Here is a 27,620-nt window from a genome sequence, read left to right as displayed (position 1 = left end):
TGATATCTTTTCTGGAGGTAGGTGACTAGAAATGCACACAATCCTCCAATTTCAGTCTCACCAACGTCTTGTATAACTTCAACATTACATCCCAACTCCTGTACTCAATGCTCTGATTTGGTGTCAAAAGCTCTCTTTACTACCTTATCTTCCTGTGATGCTACTTTCAAGGAATTGTGAATCTGTATTCCTTTGTTCTTCCGCACACCTCAGAGCTCTACCATTCACTGAGTGTATCTTACTGTGGTTTGTTCTCCCAAAATGCAACACCTCACACTTGCCTACATTAAATTCTATCTGCCATTTTCAGTCCAATTTCCTAGCTGGTCAAACTTTGATAGCCTTCTTTGCTGTCCGTTATGCTCCAATCTTGGTGTCATCTGCAAATTTGCTGATCCAGTTTACCACATTATCATCAAAATCATTAATATATATGATCAACAACAACAAACCCTGTACCAATCCCTGCGGCACATCACTAGTCACAGGCAACCACGTACTACCACTCAGTCACTTCTCCTGCTTAGCCAATGTTGAATCCAATTGAATACTTCATCCTGAATGCTATGCAACTGTACTTCCTGGACTAGCCTCCCATGTGGGAATTTGTCAAAGGCCTTCCTAAAGTCCATGTATTCAATGTCCACCACCTTTCCTTCATCAAATTTCTTGGTAACCTCCTTGAAAAACTATAAGATTAGCTAGACATGACCAAACTCGCACAAAGACATGTTGGCTATCCATAATCAGGCCCTGTCTATACAAATACCTGTCCCTTAGAATGCCTTTCAATAATTTACCCTTGACTGACATCAGGCTCACTACCCTGATTTCCCAGCCCAGCTCAGTGGCCCATAATTCAAAATTTATTACCTTATAAACTTCTATTAGGTCTCTTCTTAGCCCCCGCTGACGGAGGTTGGGATGAAGGAATATGGAATATGCTATGTTGTGTCTTGAAATAATTTGTTATTTTTTGTTATATAAACCTCGAAGTCCACACAGTTGTCTATTCTAGATGCATTTGAACTGTTTGACAGTTCTTCATATAGTGGTTAAATATAACTCATGGTAATAAAACAAATCAGTCCAACTGTAGTTTCTATTACTATCAATGGACATTTTTCAATACAAGAACTATCCATTCTGTTCATTAAACCTCTCAATCTTTTCTGAATTCCAATTTCCTATCAGTCACCCTATCTTTCAAATCTCAGCATCATCAATTTTCAAATGGGTTTTCTTGTGCCTTATTCCCCTAATGCTTTTATTTAGTTACCTCACTAAGCAGAAATAGTAGGCATGAAATTCTCAGCAATATCCAAATCTCAAACCAATGCTGAAAGGGACATTAGAATTAGACTATGAAAAATACTGCAGCTGATATACTGATATGAAAAAGCAATCTGTTCACCAAATCCTGAAATTAAACACTATGAAATTTTAAATTGTATTTCAAGCTTTATTGTTGCTATTTAAGATGTCATCTAAATCTCCATAGTAAATTACAACCTCATTAATCTTTGCCAATACACCCATAAATGGGTAGCTGATATGGAAAGGCTAATGATTATTAAAGAATGCATTTATCTGAACACAAATGATGACTGTTCATAGTGAATAAACATATTCAATAGCTTAGTTAAAGCAGTAAACGTCAATTCAAATGGATGCACTTATGAGATTTAAAGAACTTAACTATAATGCAGAGAACATTTTAATTCAAACTGTAGTTTTGAACAAAAGAAATTGTAGATATGTTAATTCAGCCACTGAGGAACATAACACACAAGTGACTGGGAAATATACCATAAAATGTTTTGTCACTACTGTCTCTTCCAATCACTTCAGCCTAAACTAATGCATGTGGAAAATAACTTCAGTACACACTCAGTGGCTACTTTATTAGGTATGCCTGTACACCTGCTCATTAATGCAAATATCTAATCTGCCAATCATATGACAGCAACTCAATGCATAAAAGCATGCAAACTTAGTCAAAAGGTTCATTTATTGTTCAGATCAAACATCAGAATGGGGAAAAAATGAGATCTAACTGACTTCGACTGTGCATTAATTGTTGGTGCTAGTCAGGGTGGTTTGAGTAACTCAGAAGTTGCTGATGTCCTGGCACTTGTTTCATGTGCAACAGTCTTTAGAGTTTACGGAGAATGGCATGCAAAACCAAAAAAAAATCCAGTGAGCGGCAGTTCTGCAAGTGAAAATGCCTTGTTAATGAGAGGAGTCACAGGAGAACAGCCAGACTGGTTCAAGCTGACAGGAAGGCAACAGTAACTCAATTTTTTTTGATTGTGGTCCTAAGATTTTTATTTGGCACCAGAATGTAAGTAACCACACATTACAACAGTGATGTGCAGAACATAGAAATCTACAGCACATTACAGGCCCTTCGGCCCACAATATTGAGCCAACCATGTAACCTACTCTAGAAACTGCCTAGAATTCCCCTACCACATAGCCCTCTATTTTTCTAAACTTCATGTACCTAAGAGTCTCTTAAAAGACCCTATTATATCAGCCTCCACCACCAGCAGTGCACTCGATGCACCCACCAACCTCTGTGTGAAAAACTTACCCCTGACATCCCCTCTGTACCTACTTCCAAGCACCTTAAAACTTTGCCCTTTCGTATTAGCCATTTCAGCCCCGGGAAAATAATAATAAAGGCATCCGTTAGTCTTGCGAGACCATGGATCTGCGCCTGGAAAGTCTTCACTCTCCAGGGTGCAGGCCTGGGCAAGGTTGTATGGACGACTGGCAGTTGCCCATGCTGCAAGTCTCCCCTCTCCACGACACCGATGTTGTCCAAGGGAAGGCCATTAGGACCCATACAGCTTAGCACCAGTGTCGTCGCAGAGCAATGTGTGATTAAGTACCTTGCTCAAGGATACAACACGTTCCCTCAGCTGGGGCTCGAACTCACGACCTTCAGGTAGCTATTCCAATGCCTTAACCACTTGGCCATGTGCCCCGGGAAAAATGCTCTAGCTATCCACATGATCAATGTCTCTCATTATCTTATACACCTCTATCAGGTCACCTCTCATCCTCCGTCGCTCCAAGGAGAAAAGGCCAAGTTCACTCAACCTATTCTCATAAGGCACACTCTTCAATCCAGGTGACATCCTTGTAAATCTCCTCTGCACTCTCTCTAAAGCATCCACATACTTCCTGTAATGAGGTGACCAGAACTGAACACAGTACTCCAAGTGAAGTCTGACCAAGGTCTTATATAGCTGTAGCATTACCTCCTGGGTCTTGAACTCAGTTCCATGGTTGATGAATACCAACACACCATATGCCTTCTTAACAACATTGTCAACCTGCGCAGCAGCTTTGAGTGTCCTATGTACACAGACCCAAAGATCTCACTGATCCTCCACACTGTCAAGAGTGGCACCATTAATACTATATTCTGTCTTCAAATGTGACCTACCAATGTTAACCACTTCACACTCATCCAGGTTGAACTCCATCTGCCACTTCTCAGCCCAGTTCTGCATCCTATCGATATCTCGCTGTAACCACTGACAACTCTCCAGACTATCCACAACACCCCAAACCTTTGTGTCATCATCAAACTTACTAACCCACTCTTCTACTTCTTCATGCAGGTCATTTCTGAAAATCAGAAAGAGGAGGAGTCCCAGAACAGATCCCTCTGGAACACCAACCTCCATACAGAATATGAACCATAAGAAAAGGATCTCTGAACACACAACATGTCAAACATTGCAGTAGATGGATTACAGCAGTAGAAGACCATAAACATACACTCAGTGTATGTTCTTAGGCACTTCCTGTATCTAATAAAGAAGCCACTAAAGGGTCAGTTAAACTCTAATCTCTCATGTGCTAATGGACCCCTGTGCTCCCCATCCACCAACAGTTTCATTATAAATTCTTGTCCGTGTTATTAGCAAGTTCCTCTGCCAGATCTTTATATTGCTGTTTAGAAAAGTAGGTATTAGAAACCATACAACACGTTTTCTCGTTGTGGTCCTAAGTTATTTAGATATCCTAAGGTTGGCACCAGAATGTATGGCAACACTTCCGGGATGCCCTCAGCACACCCTTGGGTGCACTGGTTGTTAATGCAAATAATACATTTTACAGTATGTTTTAATGTACATGTGATGAATAAACTTGAATCTTGATCAATACTGAATTGCAGCAAACTTGGGATGTTAAACAGTTCCATCATGACTTCCATGATCTCATGCTCACTGTTTTTATTATTGATGTCAGAATCTCGTGCTTTTTAAACTTTCCTAACATGCCCTACTGATTGCAACACCTATGGCATATGTACCTAGGTTTCTTGCTCATTTTTATATCTTTTAGTGCTGTGCCCTCTGGTTTATATTACAAATATAAATGGTACAGAGACAAATTTTTTTAACATAAGAATAATGTGGAACAGTGTTGTTTTTCACACTGTTGGAAATTATACAGTAGAGTTCTTTTGGGGTCAATACTGGGAACACTGTTTTTCTTACTTTGCTTGGGAGTCCAGGACACAATTTCAAAGTTTGTGGATGAGTCAAAACTTGAATGTGTAGTGACTCATGAGAACAATAAACATCAAAGAGATATAGACAGGCTGGTGAAATCTTAAGTTTTCTTACCTAGCTGCTTAGCATCAGTTTACTCTGCCCTTCTGGAAAGTAGAATACTGTGCAAAGATCCTGTTATACCTGTCTGTTACTTACTCCATGATCAATCTAACCTTTCCCACCTACATAGCCCATAACCCTCCATTTTTCTTGAATCCATGTGCCTATCTACGAGTCTCTTAAATGTCCATAATGTACTGGCCTCCACTGCCACCCCTGGCAGTGCATTTCAGATACTTACCACTCTCTGTGTACAAAACCTAACTCTGATGTTTTCCTTAAAGTGTCCTCAATTTAAATGCCACTCTGGGGAAAAAAAGCACTGGCTGTCCACTCCATCTATGCCTCTCATAATCTTATATACCTCTATTCTCTTATTATACATCTCATCCTCCTTCATTACAGATTAAAAACATTAGCTCACTCAACCTTTCCTCATAAGACATATTCTTTAATGTTCTCTAGACATGAAAGAGTTGGTAGATAGTGTTTACAAGGATTTTCAGAAGGTCTTTGACAAGTCCATGGTACGACAGGAAAGATACTATCATGGATAGAAGATTAGCTGACTGGCAGAAGGCAAAGAGTGGGTATAAAGGAGGCCTAGTCAGGTGCCGGTGACTAGTGACATCCTGCAGGGGGCGATATTGAGACCACTTCTTTCCAATGAAATGGATGATGGTATTGATGGATTTGTGACCAAGCTTGCAGGTAATACAAATATAGGTGGAGGGGCAGGCAGTGTTGAGGAAGCAGGGAGTCTGCAGAAGGACTTAGAGAGATTAAGAGAATGAGCAAAGAAGTGGCAGATGGAATATAGTGTAGGGAAGTGTATGATCATGCACTTAGGTAGAAGGAATAAAGGCATGGACTATTTTATAAATGGAGGGAAAAATCTTGCAGATTGAGTAGGTGGCAAGGAAGGCAAATGCAATTTTAGCATTCATTTCAAGAGCCATAGAATATAAGAGCAAGGATATTATACTGAGGATTTATAAGGCATTGGTTAGACCGCACTTGGGAGTATTGTGAGCTGTTTGGGCCCCCTATCTAAGAAAAGATGTGCTGGCATTGACAGGGTCCAGAGGAAGCTCACAAGAATGAGCTTGAGGAACGCTTGATGGTTTTTGCTGGTGTTTAGACGAATGAGGGGGGATCATGCTGAAACCTATCAGATATTTAAAGGGCAACACACATCAAAGTTGATATTAAAGGGGCTAGATTGAGTGGATCTTTCCAATCGTAGGGAAATTTAGGAGCAGAGGGCACAGCCTCAGAATAGAGGGACATCCATTTAGAACAGAGAAGAGGAGGAATGTCTTTAGGCAAAGTTTGGTGAATCTGCGGAATTCATTACTACAGATGGCTGTGGAGGCCAGGCCACTGGACATATTCAAAGGGGAGTTTGATAGGTTCTTGATTAGGTTACAGGGAGAAGGCAGAAGAATGGGGTTGAGAGGGAAATGGATCAGCCATTATGAAATGGTGGAGCAGACTTGATGGGCTGAATGGCATAATTCTGCTCCTATGTCTTATGTTCTCACACAGACAGCATCCAGATAAACCTCCTCTGCACCCTCTCTAAAATTTCCACATCCTGCCTATCCAGGGTTTTATACATCTGCAACATTCCATCGTGACTTTCAAATTCAATCCCCTGAATAATGATAGCAAACATAGTATAAGCCTTATTAACTTCCCTATCAACATGCACATCAACCTGGGTATCTATGGACCTGGAACTCAAGATCATTCTGTTCCTCCATACTGCTAAAAATAAAAGAACAGACTTGCAGCCTTCTCATCTATAGCACAAACAGACACAAACTTTTTGCAATAGCCATGCTCATATAATCAAGTTGAGTCACACGGAGGAGGACCATACTATCATTACCATATCTATGGTTTTACTTCTTACTTGTACCTCAGGGTCCTAGCATGAACAACACCTTTTCACACTATGTGATAACTTTTCCATGCACTTGGCTATTCTGAATACTCTTCAAGCGTCAGATGCAGTGTGATAAATAGCTTTCTTTGAATCTGTTTACTTGATAGCCTGCCTACAGAGCTTGATCTAAGACAGAGATGCGATTTGCATCTTATAGTCAGTAACTGTAACCTGATTCGCCCATTATCTCTAGTCCTAGTTGCACATTCTTCATGGGTAACTCACATAAATCTCCAAATCTGGTAGATTAAACTATATCATCCAAATTCTCATAATATATCCAGTAACGATCCCATCTCTAATTCGTGGCACCAGCTAACTCGTTAGCATTTTGCATGGCTCCAGGCTAGTATTGCCTTCCACTCTTCATGTACAGCCATATTATTCTGATTATCTATCCTATCAATGCCTCTCATAATTTTATAAACCTTTATTAGTTCTCCCCTCAGTCTATGATGCTCTCGAGTCTCGGTCCCAAACTAGACTCCTCGGATAATGGTGTGTCCAAGTGTGTCCAATCTCCTTAAGGTTAATACACTCCAATACAGGTAGCATCCTGGTGAACACATTCCTAAAGCCTCCACATCCACCCTAGCAACCAGAACTGTACATATACTCCATGTTCAACCTATCCAAAGTTTTACATAGCTGCAACATCACTTCTTTACACTTACACCCAATGCCCTGACCACTGAAGGCAAAAATACTATACATGTTTTTTCCCCATCCTTCCTTCCTGCCTGGCCACCTACAGGGAGCTATAGACTTGAACCCCAAGATCCCTCTATACATCAATACCGTTAAGAGTCCTGCCTTTAACTGCACACTGTATAACCTCCCAAAAAGCAACTGCTTACGTTTGTTCAGATTAAACTCGATTTGCCATTTCTCTGCCCATGGCTATACCCTTTGATAGCTCTCTACACTTTCCACAACTCCACCAAACCTTGTGTTATCTGCATACGTACTAACCTACCTATCTATATTTCATCCAAGTAATTTATATATATCACAAACCAAAGAATTCTCAGCATCAATCCCTGTGGAACACCACTTCCACCACTACCCTCTATATTCTACAGGCAAACCAATTCTGAATCTAAACTACCAAAACACCATAATCCCATCCATCTTATTCTTCAGGATCAAATTCTGGATTTACTCCTCGGAATATCTCCACCTGTTCCCTGTACAGAGCAAATGGCCTGTCTTATGTGACCTCTCTTCCTTTCCCAGCTCATTGGTGTATCTACCATGACTGTCACCTGCCACCACTATCGCTGCTTTTGAGAAGATCTGGTTACTGAAGAAGGAGACCATTTGAAAAGCTGGGAGGTTGTTTCTCTTATGTACAAGTACTCAGCCCCCTGAAAGCAGTGACAGAAGCGCACTAGCTGATGAAGAAGGCATTTGACGTGCTTCCCTTCTTGGGCAGGGCATTGAAGACAAGAACTGGGATACCATATTGCAACTATACAAGATGGTGGTGAGACTATACTTAGGGTATTGTGTGCAGCTCTGGTCACCTGGCAATTGGAAAGATGTCATTAAGCTGGAAAGGGAACAGAAAAAAATTCACAAGGATTTTACCAGAACGGGAGGGCTTGAGTTATAAGCATTGGCTAGGGTTTTTTTCTATGTTTCTATAGGGGGCTGCGGAATGACCCTGTTGAGGAAAATAAAGTCATTAGACCTAGATAATGTGAAACATCTCAGTTTTTCCCCAAGGTTTGTTCATTCATTATGTGTCGTGTTGTATGATGTAAGTGTACTACCTGAGGAGGTGGTAGATTTCAGTAAAATTACAATGTTGAAAAGACAAAAATTCACCAAATATCAAACATCCAAGATCCCTCCTCCTCAGTAACCTTAGTGCTGCCAGAACACACTAATCCTGATCACCAGTTAGCAGGGGCAGGCCACACCAATATTGCCAGCATCAATCTTCCCCACAATCTCTCCCTATCTGCAGACGTTTCTCTTGCATGAACCCACCATGCTCCCACCACTCACTGGCTTGATATCCTGACACAGGCACGGCACATAAAAGGTCTTGCCTCATGTGAGACTGATTCAATATCACCCAACACGTTGGTCCTGAAACATTACTAAACATCTCAGACAACAGACACACAACCAATTTCTGTATCAATTTCTGCTCCACTAGGGATACCAAGGAAATTTTAGCTGCTGCTTAGCCCATCCACTTCAAAGTTTGGTGTGTTGTGCATTCAGAGACGTTTGAGTTATTGTTGCCTTCCAGTCAGCTTGGACCAGTCTAGTCATTCTCCTCCAACCTCTTTCATTAGCAGAGTGTTTTCATTCACAGAACTGCTACTCACTGGATTTTTTTTGCTTGGTTATCACACCATTCTCTATAAACTCTAGAGACCATTGTGCGTTAAAACCCCAAGAGATCAACAGTTTCTGAGATACTCAAACCACCCCATCTGGCACCAACAATTATTCCATGATCAAAGTCACTTAGATCACTTCCCCCCCCCATTCCAATGTTAGGTCGGAACAACAAATGAACCTCCTGACCATGTCTGCATGCTTTGATGCCTTCATGCTTTGAGTTGCTGCCACGTGACTGGCTGATTAGATGTTCGTGTTAACAAGTGTAACAGGCATGCATTAACAGGTGTACCTAATAAAGTGGCCACTGAGTGTATTTTCTGCTTTCTGTTTTTGTTTTACGACCTCAATGTAATTATGTATGGCATAATCTGTCTGGATACTGAGAGGTCAGGTAAGTGGCCTGAAATGTTGACTGTGTTTCTCTCTCCGCAAACACTACCTGTACTGCTGTATATTCTACACTTTCTGTCTGCACTTACCTTCTGCAAACTGGACCTGGATATCTCTGAGTGTTAAAGAAGAGAAATAATCTAATTACAGTGTTTGAAATTATTACAGGGTTTTCTAGCCTACACAGAGAGAAAAATTGGGGGGAGTCAAGAATAAAGGATGTCAATAGAGTATACCGTTTAAAAAGGAAACAGTAAATTGTAGAAACATAGCTATGATTCAGCCATACTGGCTTCTGAATCAAACCACCTAGCTAAACCCTTTGCCACAATACCTCTCCAGTGCCAACGTGAAATTACAGCCTTATTAATCTCTCACAATCCACTCATATACAATTTAAGAGAGGTAATGACTGCTAAGGGGAACAATACAATCAATTGCCATTGTGCAGTTAATTTTACAAGGAATCCTCTCTTCACTGCTACCATCAATGTATTGCAGACCAGAAGATTAAATATAATTCTTCATGCCGTGTAAAGAGGATGAACAAAGGAATAAAAATGGTGAAGCAAAGAAGATTTTTAACAGTTCAAACCACATACAGAACCATAATTCAATGAGCTTGTATTTTTGGAATCATAGAGTGAAAGCTATGAACTTTAGATCTTATTTTGATCGCAGTGGCTTTTTTCTTGATTTAAGCAATTTCTTTTATTTAATATAAATATATGAATTGGCACCATGGTAACATAGTATTAGGCCCGACATAATTACAGCTCGGGCAATCAGAATTCGGAGTTCAGTTATAAGAATATAAAAATTTCTTAAATTTTTGTATTTCTTATACCAAAAATAAAGGAAATTTTGTATAGTCTTCCCATGAGTGCACGAGTTTCCTGTGGGTGCTCTGGTTTTCTCCCACAGTCCAAAGACATAACAGTTAGAGGGTTAATTGGTCATTATAAATTGTCCGTGATTAGTGTAGGGTTAAATCAATGAGCTGCTGGGTGGTGTGGCTCGGTGGGCTGGAATGGCTTGTTCCAAGCCATATCTCTAAATAAATAAAATATGAAACGCTGACTTACTTTAATGTACAGAAACATATGATCAGCATCAACTGTGAGGAGCATAGCATAAATAAGCCTATTTCATGGATTTAAATGATCATTTTTATATATTTTACTGGCAACAAGATATCATCACCTAATTCTCACTGCCAGAGGAGATAGTGGAATCAAAAACATTTACTAAGTTTAAGAAGCATTTAGGCAGGCAGAATCAGAATCAAAATCAGGTTTAATATCATTAGCATATGTCGTGAAATTTGTTGTTTTGCGGCTGCAGTACAGTGCAATTCATAATAAAAAAAATAAATTACAATAAGTGTATGTATATACCTATATATAAGTTAAGTAAATAGTGCAAAGAGAGAGGACAAAAAATAGTGAGCTAGTGTTAATGCATTTATTCTCCATTAAGAAATCTGATGGCAAAGGAGAAAAGTTGTTCCTGAAATTCACCTCCTTGAGAAGGGGGCACATACTGGGTGATGGGGGTTCCTTAACGATGGATGCCAACTTTTAGAGGTGTCACATTTTGAAGATCTCCTTGATGCTGGAGCTGGCTGAGTTTGCAACTATCTGTAGCTTTTTCAGATTGTATGCATTGCCTCCCCCCATACCAGACAGTGATGCAACCAGTTAGAATGCTCTCCACAGAATATCTGTAGAAACTTGTGAGTGCCTTTGGTGACATACCAAGTCTCCTCAAACTGCTAATGAAATACAGCCATGCCTTCTTTGTAATTACATCAATATGTTGGGCCCAGGACAGATCTTCAGAGTGTTGACTCACAGGAACTTGAAACTGCTCGCCCTTTCCATTGTTGACCCCTCAATGAGGACTGGTGTACACTCCCTCGACTTCCCCTTCCTTAGTCTTACTGATGTTGAGTGCAAGGTGACACCACTCAACCAGCTGATCTATCTCACTTCTGCACGCCTGCACGTCACCGTCTGAACTTCTGCCAAGGATAGTTGTGTCGTCAGCAAATTTATAGATGCCATTTGAGCTGTGCCTAGGTGTAGAGAGAGTAGAGCAGTGGGCTAAGCACCCATTCTTGAGATGCACCAGTGTTGATTGTCAGCGAGGAGGAGATGTTATTTCCAATCTGCACAGACTGTGGTCTCCCAGTGAAGAATCAAAGATCCAGTTGCAGAGGGAGGGACAGAGCCCCAGATTTTAGAGCTGAGGTTATGATTGTGTTGAATGCTGAGCTGTAGTCAATAAACAACAGTCTGACGTAGGTATTACCACTGACCAAGTGCAGAGCCAGTGCCATTGCATCGACTGTAGACCAATTGTGGTGATGGGCAAATTGCAGCAGGTCCAGGTCCTTGCTTAGACGATGGTTGATTCTAGCCATGGAAAACGTCTCAAAGCACTTTATCACAGTAGATGCGACTACAGTCGTTAGTCTCTGCCTATATGCTGGGAATATAAATACATCCAGGTGTTCACAAAGCGCGGGCGTGGGATGGCACATTCTTGATGGTGGTATAGCAGTGTGTTGGTTCCTCTGGTTCCATAGGTGGTATGTCAGTAGTAGTTGTCCAGAGACTTCTTCAAGCTGGCCTGGTTGAAATCCTCTGCAATGATAGGGAAGGCATCAGGGTGCACTGTAACACGCCTGCTGATTATGCTGCTCTTAAGTAGGCAAGGCACTGAGGGATATGGAACTAATGCATGAAAATAGGATTAGTGTAGATGGATAAAAATGTGGGCATGAACACGGTAGACTAATAGGGCTGTTGCTGTGCTGTACAACTCTATGACTCTAGTATTTAACTGATAGTTAACTGAATCTAATTCTCCTGTTTAGGTGCTAATACTCATCATTGTGAAGAGATTTCAGTTATGTTTCAATTAAATCCAATAAGCAGATGGTGACAAACTAGGTGACTGTCAATATCTTTGACACACAGGATTACACAGTGCTTACAGATTTATCTACTATATCATAAGGGATAAGGTCATTGACAAGGATTTTTCTCAACCATTGAAGAGCAGCCAGCTCTTTGTTGTTTAAATAATTAATTATGGTTATATGTACAAAATATGTGAATTTCATATGTCATGACACTACCACGTCATACGTGTGTGCTTTGCTTAAAGAAGAAACAAAATTGGATTCACATTCCCAGCTCTCTTGTTTTCTTTTCAATTGTTTTTTTATGCTTTGGAGTTACAAAGCATAACAGTGATAATGAGGTATATTTAAAATGAATCCAAGACAACTACTTACTTGTTGAAGCACAGCGAGATGATCAAGTTTAAAAAAAAAGCACAGCGCATTTTATTTTCTTCAGAGCAACATATTTTCTTCACAGCAGGAAAGACAATAAAGTTTTAAAACAGACAGAAAACAAAATAATTCATGGGTTCATGAACATTGAGTGCCAGATGACAATAATCACAAAAAATGAGAAGAAATGGCTGGCTACATTAGAGAGACTGACATATTTGATTATGTATACTAAATTTATTGAGCAGTACGTTAAAGCTAATAGAGTAGTCATTGAGAAACAACTGCATTTTGCTGAGTGAATTGGACTTAAAGGCATAGCTTGTTTAGAAGTTTCACTGCTCCAACCAAACCAGCAGAAATAAGCTTTGCTAATATCGTGAATGTAATGTAGGAACATTTAAAACTGAAACCATTGTTGATTGCAGAATGTTTTAGGTTTCATAAGCGGAATCAAAAGGAAAGGGAGTCCATTTCTGTGTACATGACTGATTTGAAGAGATTCTCCGAGCATTGTCAGTTTGGTAATGGATTTAATGATGCACTGAGAAGTCACTTAGTTTGTGGAATCTTACAGAAAAGCATTCAAAAACGACTCCTTACTAAAGTACAACTTGTATTTAAAAGAGCAGTTGAAGTCGCTGTATCAATGGAAACAGCACACAGAGATGCAAATAAGTTGCAGTCAAGGATGAAAGTGAGCATGTACACTTTCATGCCTGGATGAACTCATTGTTACCATTATGGCAGGTGCTCACATACACCTTTCCAAGATCAAGATGTGCATCCTAGAAAGAAGAAAAAGAAAAAGAAAGGGGGGGTGACGTAAGTGCTATGGAAGTGAAAGAGGATAATTTCTTGAGAAATTAGAAAATTCAGAGATACAAGAAACTAGAAGAAAAAGGAAGGTGAGAAAAGACAAGAAGCTGAAGAGGATTGAAGTAGATCTAGACAGAAAATCCAAGAAAAGGGAAGAAAGGTGCTCAGAGCAATCAGAACCACTTCCTGCAGTTCCAGAGTCAACTCCTACAACCACCATGGAGGAGACCTGAGATTGTTTAATAGCACAAGTCTCATCTGCCAAGCAGTGATCCCCCTTGTCAGGAAAGACGTTGTCTGCAACAGTAAGAAATCCTCCACAGCGATTAAGTCTGAATGGGAGAATTTAAAAATTGTGGATGCCTTTCATAGTTGTACTATATATTAAAATGTATATACAGTATATATAGATAGATATATGTGCTCACCTTGCTTAAAGTAAAACTGAAGTTAGACTCACATTCTCAGCTCCTCTGTTTTCCATTCAATTAGTTTTTATGTTTTGGAGTTACAAAACATAACAGGTTTCCTTCATTGTTGTCATTTTCCAAGCTCTACGGTATGCTGACACTAATTAATTAGCAATCAGCAAAGTTATGGCTTTTATATGGTTCTCGTTAGTGCATTTACTCCAAGAAAGTACAGCCTACAGCAAACATTTGCTGTTCCCACCACCAGCTGCTCCTCCATGTAAAAATAAACTGAACTGCTTCAACAGGCTTTTTAAATCTGCGAAGGATTAAGATGTTTAGTTGAAGTGGGCTTAACATGCAGAGCTGCTCTCACCTATCAGCACTAACCATACCCACATAGTCACCTGGCTTTCCATACTCCCCTCTGGAGCCCAACCAAACCAAATGATTGAAAACATGGGCTCTCCAAAGAGGGCATTTAAAGAAAAGGATTAAACCTTTATGGTAGCATTTAAATCCAAGCCTCTAATAAAAATAACTAACAGGAAAAGGCAAAATCCATTGTGGCTAGAACAAATAGTGATTTCATTGCCTCATTTGCAAACTACCCAATAGAACAAATCAAAGTTTTGAATAATTCAGAATAATATTAAATTATTGTATGAACTCTTTTCTCTTTAGAAATTACTTTAACGAGCATAACATTTCAAAGCCTATGATGGAAAGTTTTTGGGGTTTATAATTATTTTGGTTTCATGAAGGTATTATTCAGCATGTCTGCTAATTGAAAATTTGGCCTTGCCATCATTTAGCATCACCGAACGTAACATAAATTACAGAGAAAACACAAATAAAAGCTGTACTTAGAAATCCATTTCCTGCATTTTTGGCTCACTGAAACAGTATTGCATGGTTCACTTAACCAATTCATCCCTGTGCACTAAATCTTGGTTTTCATTTGTGATCCTATTGTAACAGCACAGGCACATTTTGTCTGACAGTGTATCCATAAGGGAAAAAGTGAGCATACTGATTTGCCCCTCCTGCTGAATATTGTGCTTCTGTGGGTACTCTCCCTTGGAACAAACTTTTTTATGCCATGGATGCCTACCATTAACAGAGGGGTCTGTGGACCCCAAGTTGGGAACTCCTGCCTTAAAGGGACTCACTGCATTGTGACACACAACTGTGAAAAGCTATTTATGGTTACATCACTGATGTAAGCATGATCCATGACTGAAAGCACCTGGTAAAATTTCTGGGGCACCGTTCAATGCAGAAGTCATCATAATTGCATTCCACTCCAGGAGAAATCAATTTTCATACATATAGCACCCAAAAGAAAAGAAAATTTGATTGAAATTCTGGGCCGTCATGTATTCAATAGGCTACAAAATGGGAAAATCCTGAAGAGTTACTGGGTTTAGGTTAAAGTTACAAAGCCTATCAACCTTAGACCGTAAGACATAGGAGCAGAACTAAGCCATTCAGCCCATCAAGTCTGCTCCATCATTCGATCATGGCTGATCCTGGATCCCATTCAACCCAATACACCTGCCTTTTCACCATATCCTTTGATGCCCTGACCAATCAGGAAACTGTCAACTTCTGCCTTAAATTTACCCACGGACTTGGCCTCCACCGCAGTCCGTGGCAGAGCATTCCACAGATTCACTACTTTCTGGCTAAAAAAAAATTCCTCTTTACCTCTGTTCTAAAGGGTCACCCCTCAATTCAGAGGCTGTGCCCTCTAGTTCTGGATACCCCCACCACAAGAAACATCCTCTCCACTTCCACCCCATCTAGCCCTTTCAACATTTGGTAGGATTCAATGAGATCCCCCTGCATTCTTCTAAGTTCCAGTGAGCTGCCAGACACTCCTCATATGTTATCCCCTTCATTCCTGGAATCATCATTGTCAACCTCCTCTGGACTCTCTCCAATGACAACACATCTATTCTGAGATTGGGCCTAAACCTGTTGACAATACTCCACGTGTGGCCTGACTAGTGTCTTATAAAGGCTCAGTATTATCTCCTTGCTTTTATATTCTATTCCCCTTGAAATGAATGCCAACACTGCATTTGCCTTCTTTACCTTCTGGAAGACTCAACCTTCTGGAAGTCTTGCACAAGGACTCCCAAGTCCCTCTGCACCTCTGATATTTGAACCTTCTCCCCATCTAGATAACAGTCCGCACTACTGTTCCTTTTACCAAAATGCATTATCATACAGTTCCCAATGCTGTATTCCATCTGCCACTTTTTTGCCCATTCTTCCAATTTGTCCAAGTCCTGCTGCAATCACCTTGCTTCCTCAGCACTACCTACTCCTTGATCTATCTTTGTATCATCTGCAAACTTTGGCACAAACCCATCAATTCCATTATCTAAATCATTAACAAACACTGTGAAAAGTAGTGGTCCCAATACTGACACCCCGAGGAACACCACTAGTCATCAGCAGCCAACCAGAAATGCTGCTTTTATTCCCACTCACTGCCTCCTCCCTGTCAGCCATTCCACTGCCCATGCCAATATCTTTTCTATAATGCTATAAGATTTTATCCTGTTAAGCAGCCTCATGTGTAGCACCTTAACAAATGCCTTCTGAAAATCCAAGTAAATGACATCTACAGCCTCTCCATGTTCACCCTGCTTGTTACTTCCTCAAAGAACTCTAATGGATCTGTCAGGCAAGATTTCCCACTTTAGCAATCTCTCTCAGGACACTGGAATGTAGTCCATCTGGTCCAGGTGATTTAGCCACTTAAGACCTTTGAGTTTGCCTAGCACTTTTTCCTTTGTAATAGCAATGGCACTTACTCCTGCTCCCTGACACTCACAGACCTCTGGCACTCTACTAGTATCTTCAACAGGGAAGACAGATACAAAAACCCATCAAGTTCATCTGCCATTCTTTGTCCCCCGTTACTACCTCACCAACATCATTTTTCAGTGGTTCAATATCAACTGTCACCTCCTTTTTACTCTTTATATAACTGAAAAAACTTCTGATATCCTGCTTTATATTATTGGCTCATCTGCCCACGTATTTAATCTTTTCCCTTCTTATAGCCTTTTTAGTTGCCTTTTGTTGGATTTTAAAGCTTCCCAATCATCCAACTTGCCACTCACTGTATTTCCTCACATGCCCCTTCCTTGGCTTTTATGCAGTCCTTAACTTCCTTTGTCAGCCATGGTTGCCAACCCCTACCATTTGAGAACTTCTCCTCATAGTTCAGCCTCCTTCTACTATTGTTCTCCTGCCAATCACCTCCCTGCTTCCCCTCCCCCACCCCTTTGTCTTAAAAATTACTGTTTTTTTCAACTACCAGCATTCTTCAAACCCTCCCAAAGTTCTTCCTTCAGTCCTGACGAAGGGTTTCGGCCCGAAATGTCGACTAATCTTTTCAACTGATGCTGACTGACCTGCTGAGTTCCTCCAGCGCATTGTGAACTATTCCCTGAAACTTCAGCCATCTCTGCTCTGCCATCATCCCCGCCACTACCCTCCTCCAATCCACCTGAAAAAGCTCTTCTTTCATGCCTCTGTAATTCCCATTTTTCCATTGCAACACTGAAACATTTGACTTATGCTTCTCCCTCTCAAATTGCAGTATGAATTCAATCATATTATGATCACTGCCTCCTAAGGAATCCTTTAGGTTAAGCTCCCTAACAAGATCTGGGTTATTACACAACACCCAGTTTAAGATAGCCTTTTCCTGAGTAAGCTAAAGCACCTGCTGCTCTAAAAAGCCATTCGTAGGCATTCAACAAATTTCCTCTCTTACAATTTGACACCAATCTGATTTTCCCAATCCCCTTGCATATTAAAGTCCCCCATTACAATTGTGTTATTACCCTTATTACATGCCCTTTCTAACTCCCTTTGCAATCTTAACCTCACATCTTAGCTACTATTTGGAGGCCTATATATGATTCCCATTATGGTATTTTTCACTCATGCAATTTCTTAACTCCACCCACAGAGATTCAACATTCTCTGACCTATGTCAACTCTTTCTAAAGATGTAATCCCATCCCTTACTAACAGAGCTATGCCGCCTATGCCTTCGTGCCTGTCTTTTTGATACAAGTATATCCTTTGATGTTAAGCTCCCAACTACGGCCTTTTTTCAGCCACAACTCAGTGATGCCACAATGTCATACTGACCACCTTATTCCGAATGCTACGCACTTCAGTCTTTTGAATTTTGCCTCTTTTCTCTGTCTACATTTGCACCCAATCATTGGCTTGTCCTTCCTTTCATTCATGTTATACACATCTTGTAAACCTGCTGGCTCATCCTCAGCTCTATCATCCTGGTTCCCATTCCCCTGCCGAACTACTTTAAACCATTCCCAACAGCTCTAGTAAATCTGACCACAACTGGTCCCCCTTGGATTCAAGTGCAACCTGTCCCTTTTGTACAGGTCCCACCTGTCCCAGAAGAAGCAGTTCCAATTGCCCAGGAATCTGAATCCCTGCCCCATGCTCCAATTCTGCACCCACACATTTATCTGCTACCTCATTCTATTCCTATCCTTGCTGTCACATGGCACAGGCAGCAATCCTGACATTACTACCCTTGAGGTCCAGTTTCTCAGCTTCCTTCCTAACTCCTTATAGTCTTTTTTCAGGATCTCATCCCTTTATCTTCCTATGTCATTGGTACTAAGCTGTTGATACCAATATGTACCATGACTTCTGGCTGCTCACTCTCCCTTTTCAGGATATTGTAGATGTATCCAGAAACATCTCGGACCCTGGCACCTGGTAGGCAAACTACCATCCACGTTTCCTTTTTGTGTCCACAGAATCACCTATATGTCCCCCTGACTATAGAGTCCCCTGTTACTACTGCCATCCTCTTCTGTTCCCTACTGTTCTAAGCCACGGGGCCAGACTCAGTGCCAGATGCACAGCCACTGTTGCTTGCCCCAGGTAAGTTATTCCTCCCCCACCAACAGGACACAAAATGGAGTACTCATTGTTGAGGGGGATGGCCACAGGGGTGCTCTCCACTATCTGATATTCCCTCCTTCCTCTTCTGACAGTCACCCATTTATCTGTCTCTTTTAACCTTGGGGTGACTACCTCCCTGTAGCTCCTGTCTATCAGTTTCCCTAATACGGTCTCAAAGGAGCTGCACCTTGATGCACCTAGCACAGATGTTGCCATCAGGGAGGCCGGGAGTCTCCCAGAAATCCCACCTAACACCCAGACAGAACACTGGCTGTGTAGACATACCCCCTCTTCTCTCAAGGTTTTCTTTTTTTTGGCATGTGCGTCCGTGTGTGTGTGTGCGATGTGGTGCGTCTGTGCATGCGTGTGCGATGTTGGTGGGACAATGTCTTTTTCATGCCTTTACAAGGCGTGGAGCGAGAGAGAGATACTGTGTGGCGCGCCACTCCTCACACAGACATTTCGCAGTATTTTTCCCTTTTATTTTACGAGGTCGAGTTGCTCAACCCCGCATGGATGGAAAGCGTACTCGGGAGCAGCCCCGACTGTGTTTGGACCCAGGAACCTCCGTTCCAGAGTCCGGCGCTAATGTCATTGCGCCACCCGCCGGCCCTTCTCTCAAGATTTAAATAAGAAAATAACTTGCCTTGCATCTGCCTGTTCTTGCCAAAGCCCTGTTGAGCAAAAGCCTTACTACTCTGCCTCTGACTACTCCGACGATGACCGCTCCGCTAGGCGGTACCCCTCTTTTATAGAGACTAGGTTTCCCATTGAAAATCTTTGTCAGACCTGCACAGGAACGCTCCTGTTGCATCTGAGCAGTACTCCAATCAACCTTGCATGGTAATGTGGGATAAACACTATTTATCTTACACTGGTTAAACCTGAAATTTTGCAGATCATCCCACAAGATGCGTATTATTTTTTTACAAAGCCAACATGGCCTTAGCATCACACACAAAATGCTGGAGGAACTCAGCCCGAAACATTGACTGCACTTTTTTCCCCCTTAGATGCTGCCTGGCCTGCTGAGTTCCTCCAGCACTTTGTGTTTGTTTCTCAGATTTCCAGCACCTGCAGATTTTCTCTTGTTTGCAATGGCTTTAGCATCTTACTTTTCTATAAGACCTTCCATTATCTCCAAATATACCAAAACTAATTTAATAGTTTTGAAGAGTATTCATGCAGATCAAGTGGAAATCCAAAAACCAATTCGTGCAACCTCCCTCAAAGAACAAAGGAAAAATTACCCAATAATCTACTTGTGTGGCATTAATTAAAAGTGCCATTACAAAGGGTATAACTTCCTTGATCATCTTTGAAGGAGTGCTTCTACCTGAGAGAGCAAATGAGGACTTGATTCAATTTCTCTTTCAAAAGCCAGTTCTTTTCATAATGGTAAACAACAGAGATTCTGCAGATCCTGCAAACTCAGCTGGAAATCCAAAGCATTCTGAAAACAAAATGCTGGAGGAACTTAGCAGGTCAGGCTGCAGTTATGGAGAGAAATAAACAGTTGATGTTTTGAGTCAAGACCCTTCATTGAGATCTGATGAACATCCTGATAAAAGGTCTCGGCCCAAAACATTGATTGTTTATTCCTCTCCATAGATGCTGCCTTTCCCACTGAGTTCTTCTACCATTTTGTTTGTGTTTCCCTTTTCATAATGGGGATGTCAGCCTAAATTTTGGTACTCAAATGTTGAAGTGCCAGTCACTAATTCAGAGCTAATGCAGCTGGAGGGTTGGTCTTGTTCCTGCAATAGGTGCAGGGTCACACAGATGCCACAATGAAAAATCTAAAGGAAATCCTATAAAAAGTCAGTACAGGTACCTTCAAATAAATTGCCACAGTAATCTGTGTGAGATTTTCCAAACTCCATTTTGATACCACAGGAGAACGATGATGACCATTGAGAAAGGCCAATCTCAGCCCTGACAAAATCTTAGAAATATCAATGACCTATGTTAAAAGTTCAAAGTTCAAAGTACATTTATCATCAAAGTGTGTGTGTGTGTGTGTGTGTGAGTGTGTGAGTGTGTGTATATTATATATGTATAATATACACAACAGAGGATTATCGGCACCCAATTGCCCACCATTGAGAACATCTACCATAAACGCTGCCTGGGCAGGGCGAAAAGCATTATCAAGGATGCATCTCACCCTAACCATGGGCTTTTTACTCTCCTCCCATCCGGTAGGCACTACAGGAGCCTCCGCTCCCGCACCAGCAGGCACAGGAAGAGCTTCTTCCCTGAGGCTGTGACTCTGCTGAACCTCACATCACAGTGCTAAGCAGTATTGCACCCATATTGTACTGTCTCAATACTTTTATATTTGTGTGCTGTAGCACTTTTTTTTATTCGCAGTTATTTTGTAAATAACACTATTCTTTGCATTTCTGGTCAGATGCTAAATGCATTTCATTGGCTTTGTATCTGTACTCGGCACAATGAGTATATATACACACACACACCATATACAACCCTGAGATTCATTTTCTTCCAGGCGTACTTAATAAATCCAACAAACATAAAAGAATCAATGAAAGAACACACAATATGGCAGACAACCAGTGTGCAAAAGACAATAAACTATACAAATACAAAAAGAAAGCAAAAATGAATCATAATTAATAACAAATATTGTATGTAGTTTAATGTCTTTGAATTTTATCCAATAGAAAATAGAACATAGAACAGTACAGCACAGGAACAGGCCCTTCAGCCCACACATGTGGTGCTGTACCAGCTAAATTAGTAATCAAATGGGCAACTAAACTAATCTCTTTTACCTACACAATGTCCATATCTTTCCATTTTTCTCATAGTCATGTGCCTATGCTGTATCTGGCTCTACTGCCACCCTATTCAGCGTATTCCAGGCACCCACCACTCTCTGTGTAAACAAAAACATGCTATTCACATCTCCTTTGCAATTCCTCTGGTATTAGACATTTCAACTCTTGGATAAAACCTTCTGTAGCATGGAGAATGATGGAATAATAAATACTTATATTGGAAAGCAGCTTTATAATAACCATTTATATAAAATGAACTCAGGAAGTACTCTTTTATTAACAAATAATTTTGGAATGGAATGTGAAATTTTGGTGACAAACATTATTACACTCTTTAAATTGGCCATTTAGTATTTTAGTAAATGTCTTTAAATAAGTCAAAGAATCGATATAGAACTTACTTTCTTTCCATTAATACTTTAGTCATCATTGGAAGGAACTTATCAAGCTGTATGTAGCCAGTGGGTTCTTCTTCCTCTACCTTTAAACACAAATTGCAAGGGAACTTTACTATGGAAACCAACTCAAGTTGCACCAGTATTTAGTTTCCTTTAATCTAGCTTTGCAAAGCAATATAAAAATTAAAATATAAAAAATTACAATTATATTCTATTAAAACATTGATCAAGGCAAAAATGTTACATCATTGTTTTCAAAATAACTGACAATATATTTGCTGTATGTTAAAGTATTCCAATTGTCAAAACATCATTCTAAATGCCATTCTATTACTAAGTGATCAATAAATTAAACAACTGGTTACCAAAAGCCTAGACTAATAGCTTGTATTTATATTAAGTAAGTTTCCATAGCTTCTAGCATCTCCTACTATTGTGCTGTGTTAGAATGCCAGTCTTGAGAATGTATTTTTTCATATCTATAAACACAAGCATCTTGGATTATCTAGAAGTAGCCCTATTATCACAAAGCATCAATCTCCAGCATAACTCAAATGAGCAACCTGAAGAATGTTTCTTGCTATATACATGTCTGCATATATCAAGGGTAACATAGCTCCAATGGACAATTTAAATGTCTATTTTGCATCCTCCCATTTTTCAGCAAGTAGGAAATTACACTCCATAATAGAATGGTATGTATGTTTTATTTCATGATGTACGCATTTCTTAACTTGAAATATATTGAATATGGAGGAAAATGAGCATTTATTATTTTGTCAGTGCACACAACTTGTAAACACTGGCTTTGAACTACAATATCTAAGATACCTACTTGACTATTTATTTCCCTTCCATATATAAAAACAGTAATTGTTTTGGCCAGAATTAAGGTGTTTGCATAAAAGCTAAAACTGTGGAGGGAGAACCTTTCAAAACAGTGTAGAAGGGTAAATATCTTATGGTAGAGTGCTCTCTGATTTAAAAAAAACCATAGTTCCATCCACTCCCACCTCCTCATTAAATTAAACAGTAAAAAGACACCACAGGGCTAAAGTGGAAGTCAAAAATATTTCTGCCACAGTGTATCCATTCATTCTTGGCTATTTCTGTAAAAGCGATCAGCGTGTTTCCATAGAACCTACTATTAAAACTGAGTTAGGGGATTAAAAGTGGCAGACCACAATATACTTGGCTCCAAAGTGCGTAGGGTGCTGGTATCTCACTTAGAAATGTTTGAGGAATTAACCCAAGCAAGATGAGGGCCTGCAAACGACTTGGACTTTCAGGTTCCAATACTAAAAAACACAAATTCCATCTTGAGCTAATAAAGAACCCTCAAAATACTTTCCCACTGACTCAACAAGTCTCAAAATTATATGGACTATATTATTACCCCATTAAATTTGTACTGGGAGAAGGGATAGTACAACTGAATAATGCCAATTGGATTTGTAAAGTTCAAAGTTTAAAGTACATTTATTATCAAAGTATGTATACTTTATACAACCTTGAGATTCATCTCCTTACAGGCAGCCACAAAACGAAGAAATCTAATAGAACCGATGTTAAAAAAGATCGTCCAACACACAATGTGCAGAGAGAAAAAAAATCATAAAAACAATAAGAGTAAGCAAATAGCACTCAGAACTGAAGTTCATAAAAGTTCTAAGCCTAATTTTATTATCATTCCAGTCTGGACTTTATAGCTGCAATGATGGTAAGGAGTTATTCATCATTGTTCAACTGTGTAACTACTGTAGCAGAAACTTCTGGAGAATTCTGCTGCGTCGATAAATACTACTGTGGGTAATACCTACTCTTCCACAGGTTAGCAATTTTAGGTGTTGTTTCATCATAGAAGTCCCAAAAAAAGACAATCCTTGTTCAATAAAACATAACTGAAAAAAAAACAAAAATAAAGTATGGCATACTGTTTCTGGATTCTGAATTCTGCAAATTTAGGTCAATCCAAATATGCGGGTTTTCAGCCCTGCTTGTAACTAAATTGGACTTAAAGATATCCCACATTTTGAAATCGATACAAGGCAACTTCATACTGCACATTTTGAAAATAGTACAATTTAAATTTATTGTACCTCTGCTATTACTTCATGAAGTTCTTCTTCACTTGGACAACAACCTAGAGATCTAATGATTGTACCAATTTCCCTGTGCACAAAAGAATCAAATTAGCAGTGAGTAGATACAATGTAAAGTCAACATATTCATCAGCCTTTATCATAGAAATAACTTTGTGTGCTAAGTTAAAAAGTAAAATTGATATCAAAGCCACAACAATTATCAGGTATTTTGTCAATTATCTGGACATTGTAATAGTTAACAGCTTCAAAATAACAAGAGGTTTTTTTCAGTATTAGTGATATCCAGTGATGTTGCTCACAAAGATGAAAAGTTTCTTGAAGTTCATTAAGCTATAGAGTTAGAGATCTGAAATAAAAAACAGAAACATCAAGAAACACTCAGTAGATCGGGCAAAATCTGTGGAAAATGAGATGGTTAACGTTTCAAGTTAAAGACCCAGAATGTTTTCATTAATCAAGAACAAAAGTCAGAGGTTCAAAGGCAACCAGATACCCCTGTAGTTCTGACCATAACTGATGATGATTACCCGTTCACTGATCTAATTCCCAACCCATCAACAAATAGAGAAACCAAATTTCCAACAAAGGATCTTCAACTTGAAATGTTAACTCTGTATCTGTTCCCACAGATACTGCTTGACTTGATGAGTGTTTCCAGCATTTTCTGCATTTGCTAAAAAATGTCTTGCTTGGTTTAGCCCTCATTATTGGGAAGAAACAGAGGGACTAAGGAACAGAACTAGAGATGCTGCCTGGCCTGCTGCGTTCACCAGCAACTTTGATGTGTGTTGCTTGAATTTCCAGCATCTGCAGAATTCCTTGTGTTTGCGGACTAAGGAACAGAACTGTGTCATGGCCTGGAAAGAAGTACAGGAATGAGATCTCCTACAAAAGGAACAGAAAGCTCCAACTAAATTGGCAAACAATAAAAATCTGCAATGGCCTGTATTATTTCCACAGACGCAGCCTTAACATGACCAGGATCCAACCAAAATAAATGCTGAGAGAGAAGATGGAAGATCATATCTGGATGGGAAGGAGTGTAGCCTAGGGATGGCATCTTATGGTAAGGTATTGAGAGCCAGGAAAAGGTTTAATACCTAGTTCAAACTGCAGCCTGAGAACAGAACTTTAGTTGTACTTGTCTCAACCCAAACCTGTCTGTCACTATAACATTTTTGACCAAAAAATACCATTCCAGGATGATAGTACACACCCAATTAACTCAGTACCACAAGCATGGAAAAACACTTAGTGAGATGAGCCACTCTGTCCCACCTTGAATACAGTAATGCCTCACCAGATCCAATTCTGACGATGTATGGTCAGTACCTGTCAGGTTTGAGTCCAATAGCTAGGTACTCTATTTTATTCATAATATAGACAGTAAATACACTTAGCACACTATTAATTAATTACATTTCCTCTCAATGTTTCAACACCATCCCTGTTTCTTTCTTAAGCAATGTGTCAATGAAATGTTTGAAAGGCTATTACACAGAACCCAGATCCTCAGTGCCCAGTAGTGACAGGACCATAGACTGTGTTCCTTCCCCAGGCAGCCTTTGTGGTGGCTACACAGAGCTTCAGTGCACTTTGGAATGTGCCAGATGACAACATTCACTTGTAGACATTGCCTCACACTGCGATGTCCAACAAGTTTGATGCAGACCAAAACGAGTCTTTCATCAAGCTGATGGCAGAGGTTAAATTCAGGTTCAGATTCATTTATTTCTCATATTTACAGTACATTGAAACGTACAGTGAAATCCATCATCTGATTTAACAACAAACACAACTTAAGGATGTGCTGTAGGCAGCCCACAAATGTTGCCACACATTCTGGCTCTGACATAGCACGCCCACAATACTTCTTAGAATTAGAAAGAACACAAACAGCAACAAAACAAAAACAGAACAAGCCCTTTCCTCCTTCAGGGATTGTGTTTGTTGCTATAAAATGGGTGTTGAAAAGGGGATATGAAACTGGAATTGTAAAATAATTTGGAGGCTGAGGGGCCAGCAACACCTAAAGGTGAAATTGGCTGCAAATGAACTTGACAGCAGCCGTTTCCCAGAAATAAATGTTGGCAGCTACAATATGGAGTGTACTGACACCTGGTGGCCAGATTGACAACTGCAACCTGCGCAGACAAAATGTAAAACATATTTTACATCTTCAATATTGGTGCCTAGTTGCTGTAATTATTTCATGAATCCCCATTGTCAATAACTGATTACATTCAAATATGTTACAACATATCTAGATATTTGTAAGGTAATAAAACCTTAATCTATTTTCTAATCCAGTTTCAGGTCAAGTCTGCCATTGTAAGTCTGAACAACATAAAAGTGTCTGTTTCCTCACAACAAGCTCCCCAAACAACAATGATAATTAATGGATAAATCTTGGTCAACAGTGAGGAATGCCTCCTCATCCTTCTTTGAAGAGGCAAATTTTACATGCCTGTAATGAAAGGCTGTGCACTTGATTTAACAGTTTTCTTGAAGACATCTCCAGCCTTGCACAACTTCCTCACGTTCCACTTGGAGTCTCAGACTGTATTATTTATTCACATATCTGGAATAGGACTTGAACCAATGCTTCCTAACTGAAAAACCACTAATACCACCTACGGAACAGTGCCAAGGAGACCCAGGATGACTGGAGATGAGGCTGTGGTTCAGAGACTTGCCACGCACAATTACAGATACACACACACACACACACACACACACACACAAAAAATATAGTTCACACTTGCTTCCTCAGTTCTTCCTCCCTTTCCTCCTCAGTCCCCTCAAAGTCTCTTTGCCTCAGTCACTCAGCACTACATTCTGCTGTTTTGTGCTGGTCAGTGTATTTATTGTCCTCTTTATTACTACCATGTATACTGATCACTCTGTGAGCTTCACGCTGGCAAAGAATTACGTAGCATCTTGGTGCTTATGACAATAAACATGTGGATTTGAATCTGAATCCCCTCCTCTAGTTATCTCCCAGAACCTCCTCCTTTCTCAGCATCCACTCAACCCCTCCCTCTTAGATTTTTCATCTTACTTTTCCTCTCCAAACCACACAGACCCCTCTATCACCATGGCTAGCCCTCTGACTAGCTGCTAGCCACTTGCTCTCTCTTAGGGAGGCTACTGTCTAACTGCCCTCATTCTTCTTCCTTTGCATTTGGAACAGTGGTTCCCAACCTTTTAATGCCATAGACCCCTATCATTAACTGAGGGGTCTGTGGATCCCAGGTTGGGAACCCCTGATTTAGAAGAATGAGAGATGATCACATTGAAACAGTGAATAATTGCGATAGATACAGAAATAAGGGTTCTAACTTGACTGTCCAGAACTAGTTTCAAAATAACATGTCAACCATCGGGTTGAGAAGAAATGTCTTCACCCTGAGGATACTGAATCTTCAGAATGTTCTACCTGAAGAGACTGTGGAGACTCACATGCC

The 27,620-nt window shown here is 40.1% G+C and overlaps 1 protein-coding gene across 3 annotated transcripts in view; it reads right to left on the bottom strand.

Moving 5' to 3' along the window:
* Positions 1 to 27,620, bottom strand: part of efcab2 (EF-hand calcium binding domain 2) — a 135,215-nt gene that overhangs the window by 94,696 nt on the left and 12,899 nt on the right. For all 3 annotated transcript variants that reach the window (XM_072267013.1, XM_072267014.1, XM_072267012.1), the window contains exons 3-4: positions 24,148 to 24,220; positions 22,052 to 22,131 (exon numbers count right to left, since the gene is read on the bottom strand). In XM_072267013.1, coding sequence (XP_072123114.1) covers positions 22,052 to 22,131; positions 24,148 to 24,220 — 153 coding nt within the window. The remainder of the gene's footprint in view (positions 1 to 22,051; positions 22,132 to 24,147; positions 24,221 to 27,620) is intronic.

The sequence above is a fragment of the Mobula birostris genome, chromosome 8, assembly GCF_030028105.1.
Source record: "Mobula birostris isolate sMobBir1 chromosome 8, sMobBir1.hap1, whole genome shotgun sequence".
NCBI lineage: Eukaryota > Metazoa > Chordata > Chondrichthyes > Myliobatiformes > Myliobatidae > Mobula > Mobula birostris.
The sequence above is the reverse complement of the archived record's forward strand: the minus strand, read 5'-3'. Positions and strand labels throughout refer to the sequence as shown.